Source organism: Echinops telfairi, unplaced genomic scaffold, assembly GCF_000313985.2.
Source record: "Echinops telfairi isolate 266 unplaced genomic scaffold, ASM31398v2 ScPeMD7_5;HRSCAF=22, whole genome shotgun sequence".
NCBI lineage: Eukaryota > Metazoa > Chordata > Mammalia > Afrosoricida > Tenrecidae > Echinops > Echinops telfairi.
The window spans coordinates 39,571,474-39,578,104 of NW_022103901.1; the positions used below are offsets into that span (position 1 = coordinate 39,571,474).

Consider the following 6,631-nt stretch of genomic DNA (forward strand, 5'->3'; position numbering starts at 1 on the left):
CCGAACGGCCGGTTCCGGCTGAATGTCAGTGAGGGGCTGTGGGCCAGGGAGGCAGGTATCTCGCAGTGTCTCCACCACCTCAGCTTCTACCTCCTTCGCTTGAGCTGCCCTCGCGGGCGCCTGGCTGCTCGGGCATGAGACCGTGAAGTGAGAGACGGGGCCGCGTCGCCGACATGTTTGGCCGCTCGCGGAGCTGGGTGGGCGGGGGCCATGGCAAGTCCTCCCGCAACATCCACTCTTTGGACCACCTCAAGTGAGTGCCCTGGGGGGCGGGCCGGGGTAGGAGGCCGCGAGGATGGGGCGCAGAGCCGGCCCGGGCCCCGCGGAGTGTGAGCGGAGGTCGGGCAGAGAGGGGTGCCTAGGGCAGACTGCTGGTTACGAGCGAGAGTCCCCTGAATCCGAGAGCCTGGGTTCGAATCCCGACCCTTCGCTCCTGGCTGTGTGACCTTGGGCAAGTCGCTTGGCATCCTACGGTCTCGGTTTCCCCACGTGTAAGGTGAAGGGATGGGTTTTCAGTCAGCGATGCGGACTCGGTGCTGTACGCGGACAATGAGCGTCCCGGTCAAAGGCCCAGAGTCTTGGGTTGGGACAACACTGAGTTGGAATATTTGTGTGTGACTGTAGGCCTCAGTTTCCTCAGTTGTAAAATGGACATAGACACAGCCCTAGCTTCGTAGGGTGGTTTTGAGGTGCGGCTAAGGGATTGTACCTAAAGCTCCGAGAGCTTGCAAAACTCACTTCTTGCCATCGCTGCCGACTCATAGAGACCCTATAGGACAGGGTAGAACTGCCCTTTGTGGGTCTCGTCTGTCACTCTTGGCGGGAGAAGAAACCACCGTCTAATTCCTTGGGGCCTCTGGTGGTTTCAAACTGCTGACCTTGCAATTAGTAGCCCAACATGTAGCCACTAAGTCACCAGGGGTCCGTATAAGGGTTCAATAAGCGACAAGAGTTTAAAAACGAACAATTTTCTGTGGAAGAAGGAGTTGTTGGCAGTGGGATTCTTGGGTTCAGGAGTGCTCAGAGACATGGCTTTTCAATCATACATCCCAGTACTGTGACTGTGCAACCTTGGGCAAATTGCCTCACCTCTCTGTGCCACAGATAAGCTCTTTGGGAATGGGGATTGTGAGCCTTGGACAAGGATTCTGCATTGCCACATGTAGGAAGAGATTAGCCTGGGCTTTTTCGTGGTAGGTGACCGGCAGTGTTAGCTGTGTTTATCAGCTTGGCAAGCCCTTCCCAGACCATTCTCCCTAGAGTGCCCCCACCCGAGCCCCCTTCTGTCAGACCCCGCTCTTGGTTTTCTTCATTGTATGTCCATTATTTGCAGCGAGCCTGCTTGTTTTCACATCCTCACAGCTGTGTTTGTAACATCCAGTCAAGTAGGACCACAGTGAATTTTTAAAGAATGAAAAAAAAGAATGAGTACGTGCATGAATGAGTGAATTAGGGAGAAATAAAGAGCAAGAAGGCACACCCCAAGGACTTGGAGGAGGGTCGTGAAGGACTACAGAGACCTCTGGGGAGGCAAATGTGATGTGTGTGGAGGGCGAGGAGGAGTGAGTGGCGGAGGGGGCAGGCCAGCCTTGGGTTAGGTAAGAGAAAGGTTGGTGTCTTGAGGAAGAGGAAGCGCCCAGGGTTACAAATGAGAAGGGAGAGGAGTAGAGGGCCAACAATAGGAAGAAGATGGGGAGTAGGGGGACGGGGCAAGGAGAATTGGAGGAGGACTTCTCAAGGAGGGAGAGGCAGCGATTCTGAGCTGTACCCTCTCTAGCATGGAGCTGGCATTAAAGTCTGAGGGTCTCAAAAAGCAGGGGGACAGGGGGACACATTGTGTGATGAGGAATGATTTCAGAGTATTGAGAGATGCCACAGAGAGATACCCAGCCAGGGGTGGCTAGGGCATCAGGCATCTTACATTAAGGGTAGCTGGCCTGGAAAGGGAGAGGCTGAAGGATTTCAGGAATTCATGGAGTGGGTGGCTGTGGCGGGGAAGGGGCAGGTGGCTCCATGGAGCCACCTCCCTCAGGCTCACATCCAACCCGGCCTGTCTCTAGCCCTCTTCATTACTATAGTGTTTATTCAAGGTGTTCTTCCTGGCCAAGTACTTGCTAAGGCCTTCCTCCTCACCAGCCTGTGAGCTGCAGGGACTCCTTTTGTGTCTGTCTTCTAGTGGTGGAAACTATCAGGTTCAGGGGGACAATGGCTGAAAAATGACAGAGCCAGGGTCAGAACTGAAGCTGTCTGACCCCAGAGTATGCCCCCTGCACTGGGCTTCTCAGTGAAATTCCCTGTAAGTCAGTTGAGGAGTCTTCCCACTCAGCTGAGCCTCACCACCTGCCAGGGACTGGGAAAGGCTCTCGGATTCCTCAGAGGAACACTGGGCACACGTCTTCATTGGAAACTCGAGCTGCTTACTCTGTATCAAGCAGACCCGCTTAATCCAGGGGCTTTTGTGTGTGGGAGGCGAGCTCAGCAGGCCTGGCTGGCTCAGGAAAGAGTGCCCCACGCTAGCCAAGTGCCCACTGCAAGGTGTGGGGTACTCTGTGTGGCTCTGGTACTGGGCATCTTGGCTCCTTCCCTGGGGAGCTGGTCAGCTGCTGGCAGGGAAGCTGGCCCTGGAGACAGGGACTGTGCCCTGTGACCTGGGCTGGGACCGCCAGAGGCCCAGGGTGCTTGGAAACTGCTGGAGGAGGTGGTGACCGAGCCAAGTCTTCCAGGCCAGTAGGGGTCATCACATGGGCCATGAGGACACATTGTGACTCGGACCCTGGGTTGCGCGGGTGTGTCGGTAGAGGGTAGGAACCAGGCTTTATCATGTGGAGTGAGCAGCTCTCTTGGAACGCTGGGGGGGTGTCACAGTATGAGACTTCAGGGCGAAAACTGGGAGAATCCTAGGCAAACCAAGACACATTGGTTATCCTACCAAGTACTCACCTGCTAACAGAAAGGTCTGCCACTCAAACTCACCATGGAAGAAAGTCTTGGTTGTTTGCTCCAATAAAGATGAGCCAGAAAGCTGAACTCACTGTCACCTGGTCCATTCTGACTTATTTATAGGGGCCCTACAGGAAGGGGAGAATTGCTCCTGTCATCTTTGGTAAGTGTAACTTCACAAGAGTAGAAAACCTCATCTCTCTCCCGTGAAGTAGCTGGTGGTTTGGAACTGCTGGCCTGTGTGTAACCATTATGCCCCAGGGTTCATCCTGTAAAGATTACAGACTAGTAAACCCTGTGAGGCACGTATAGTTTGTCATACGAGGTTGCTAAGAGTCAGAATTGACTCAATGGCACATGGCAGGCAGTGATAAATGACAGATCCTAGTCCATTCTTGCAGTGATAAATGACAGATCCTAGTCCATTCTTGCAGTGATAAATGACAGATCCTAGTCCATTCTTGCAGTGATAAGGGGAGATCAAGATATTTAAAGTAAGCTATCATTGATCTTATTATTATGTAAGATAATGTTATTTTGTATGCTGCTAGCGCATCCGGGAACCTTTTCTATTTCTCTGTAGACTTTATTTTTCAAATATTTGTAGATCGTAGTACAAATTGGAAGCCCTTTTTCACTACCGCATTCTTGGTCACATCCCCAGCTTATTGGAAGGAACGACGAGGGAATCTTTGTGAGTCTTATCTAGGTTGGATGATGGAAAACTGTACTTTCGGGCTTTGTCACTGAATCGAGGAAGTGAAGTCGTTAGTTGGGGCAGATTGAAATAGTCGAGTGGGTGTTTGCTCTGCATCATTGACCCTGGAGAAGGACATCATGCTTGGTAAAGTAGATGGGCAACGAAAAAGAAGGCCGTTGAAAAGATAGTCCGACACAGTGGCTGCAGCAGTGGGCTCACACAGAAGAATTGTGAGAGCAGCGCAGGACCGGGCAGTGCTTCTCTCTGTTGTGTGTCGGTCGCTATGAGTCGGAACGGACTCAGTGGCATCTAACAGCAAACCTGGGTGTTTATTGCCTAGTCTAATGGCAAGGCCGTGACATTCATTGACATATGCCAGCCACTGAGCAGAGCCTTTCCTGATGGAGCAGTCTGCATGCCACCGGAACTGCCAGTACAAATGGATGCAACATTTTTTGTTAGGTTGCTGCCTTCACTCTGGTTCTTTTTGTGGGTGTGCCAAGACTCTTGCTTGCAAGTGGCAGGCCCCCGGCTCACACTGCCTACTCCCCTCCACCCCAGATGGATTTGATTGGTCCCTGTCATCGACTGGTCCATCCTGGCTGAGCATAGCTGGAAGGCAGCCTCAAGACGGAGGCTCCGTCTTCCTATCTTTCAGCTCTGCTGCCTGTTGGTGTCATTCTGAGGTTGGCTCCGGGTTGGTCCAGCATCAGTTTAGCAGTCCCTGGGAAAGCTGCGTTTTAAAACCCCTGCCAGCAGAAGGCCAGCATTGCGCCCCACTCTCAGCTCTTCTGCTCGTCTGTGGAGCTCGTACTGTGGCCAGAGGATGAAGAACCTGAACAAGCTAACTCTGACTTACACCCCTTACCTGGAGCCCCAGGGGGTATAATCAACCACACACAAACTGGTAGAGAAGAGACCAGGAAAGAGGCTGGGTTTTCCCCAGAAAATCAGGGGTTATGTGTTAATTTGGGTTGACTAGAGAAACAAATTCATAGACACTCATATGTGTATAAGAAAGAGCTTTATATTAAAAAGCAATTGCATATTGAGAAAACATCCCAGCCCAGTGCAGAGCAAGTCCATAAGTCCAATATTAGCTTATATGGCCGATACCAATTTATAAATTCCTCTTCAGACTCATGAAACACATGCAATGACGTCGAGTGCAGCAAGATCACAGGCCAGTGGGTGGAAAGTCTTGTGGATCCAGTGGCAATAGAAGCATCTCAGTGTTAGCAGGGGTCTCCATGTGGCTCTTCCAGCTCCAGGGCTCTAGCCTAGCTTCGTGTGTCTTATCAACAGGAATATCTTGCAGCGAGTGAACATGTATCTGGCTTCCTGCGAACTATTTATCTCTGTTTGTGCCCCCCACCCCCACCCCCAAATGAGGTCAGCAAACTGTGACCTGATTGACAGGCTAGACTCCATCCCTTTGCATGTTGACAGATTATGTAACTTCCACAGGTTATTACACAAAGAAGGTGAGAACTGGATACTGAGTAAGTAAATGCTCCTTCAGGTGCTCACAGAGCGGAAGTGGGTTTTCCAAGGCAGTGGCTTTTCAGAAGTAGATCATCAGGCCTTTCTTCCAAGGTGCCTTTGAGTGGATTTGGACCCCTGGCCTTTGGAGTGGCCACCTTAACTGTTTGTACCACCCAGGACTTCAAAAGCTCACTACTCTTGATATAGTTGATTTTGGGCTCGATATCTTTAGAACTCAGGGTACAGTATTGGCAGATGCATTTCTTTTTAATGTATTCCAGCATCACCTATAATGACCCCAGGCACCAGCTAGGTCCAGTCTCTGTTCTAATTCCAGGCCTTCCAGGAGCCCCACCTGGTTAGGGAGCATCCAGGTAGGCCTTTTACCCCAGGCAAGGGGTCAGATGCTTGGGTCGGCAGTTCTAGCTCATCAGCCACTCTGTGGGAGTGGCTTCCTACTCCTGGAAAGGTTCACAGCCTCCAAAACCCAAAGGGGCTCTTCTACTCTGCCTTCTGGGGTTGCTGGGAAGTGAATCAACTTGCTGGCTGTGGGTTTGGGTTTTTTTTTTGTTTTAGGGAGTCAAGAATGGCCTCAGTAGGCAGACAACTGGGGAGTTGGAAACCTGCTGGGTGAGTTGTTATGGGCAGTGAGGGGGATGGGGAGCGGGGAACCAGGTAGGAGGGAGGAGAGAGCATTTGAGAAAACAGGGCCCAGGGATAGAGTAGGACCCAAGGAAGTGAGGGAGCATGGGACTGGGGGAGTAGAGCAAGGAGGCAGGAGGGGCCAGGTTCCACTGGGCCTTGCAAATATTGTAAAGGATTCTGAACTTAGACTGGGAGTAGCCAAGAGCCATGAAAGGTTTTAAACCTGTTTGGTGGGAGTTGAGGATGCCGCCTAGTGGTGAGTTAAGGTACAGCCTGCTATATATAATCCAGTTGCCTTCTCACACCTTTCATGCTACTGCCTCCCCATCACCAGCTCACCTGCCTGCGTCTCCTCTGCTCACCCAGCTGAGCTCCCCTCCCCCCTTCCTCCCACCCAAATGCCTAACTGAATCCTTAAAATGCCAATTCTGCAAAAATCACCTTGCTGATTGTAGACAATGAGAGGTGCTGCTGTTGCCTCTGACTTTTCTTGGCCTCAGCGACCCACGCAATGCTCATGTTTATATCCCATTTTCTCCTTGCTAAAGAGTGGACTGCCTTTGAGTCCTGTGGGCTCTTACAGCTTTATTCCAACATTGGTCAGAACCCAGGAAGCTGGTCGGGGCTCCTTGGCCGGGCCTTAGAACCCCAACCCAACTGTTTGATTTGGGTTTCTCTCTGGGATTGCTCGAAGACCCTGCCTGGACATTGGCCATTATAGTGTTTCAGATAAACCTCTATCCACATGCCTGAGCCCCTCCCCACCCGACCTCTTTCTCAGTCTCTCTTCTGACTAGTGGCTCAGCATCCTCTCATAGACGGAAGGGAGCAGGGGGGCTGCCGCCAGAGACCTCTCTCACC

General features: G+C 51.8%; 1 protein-coding gene across 8 annotated transcripts in view; it reads left to right on the forward strand.

The window, feature by feature from the left end:
• Positions 1–36: 36 nt before the first annotated feature.
• Positions 37–6,631, forward strand: part of CLEC16A (C-type lectin domain containing 16A) — a 197,043-nt gene continuing 190,448 nt past the window's right edge. For all 8 annotated transcript variants that reach the window (XM_045285553.1, XM_045285560.1, XM_045285563.1 and 5 more), the window contains exon 1: positions 37–253. In XM_045285553.1, coding sequence (XP_045141488.1) covers positions 174–253 — 80 coding nt within the window. In that variant the 5' untranslated portion in view covers positions 37–173. The remainder of the gene's footprint in view (positions 254–6,631) is intronic.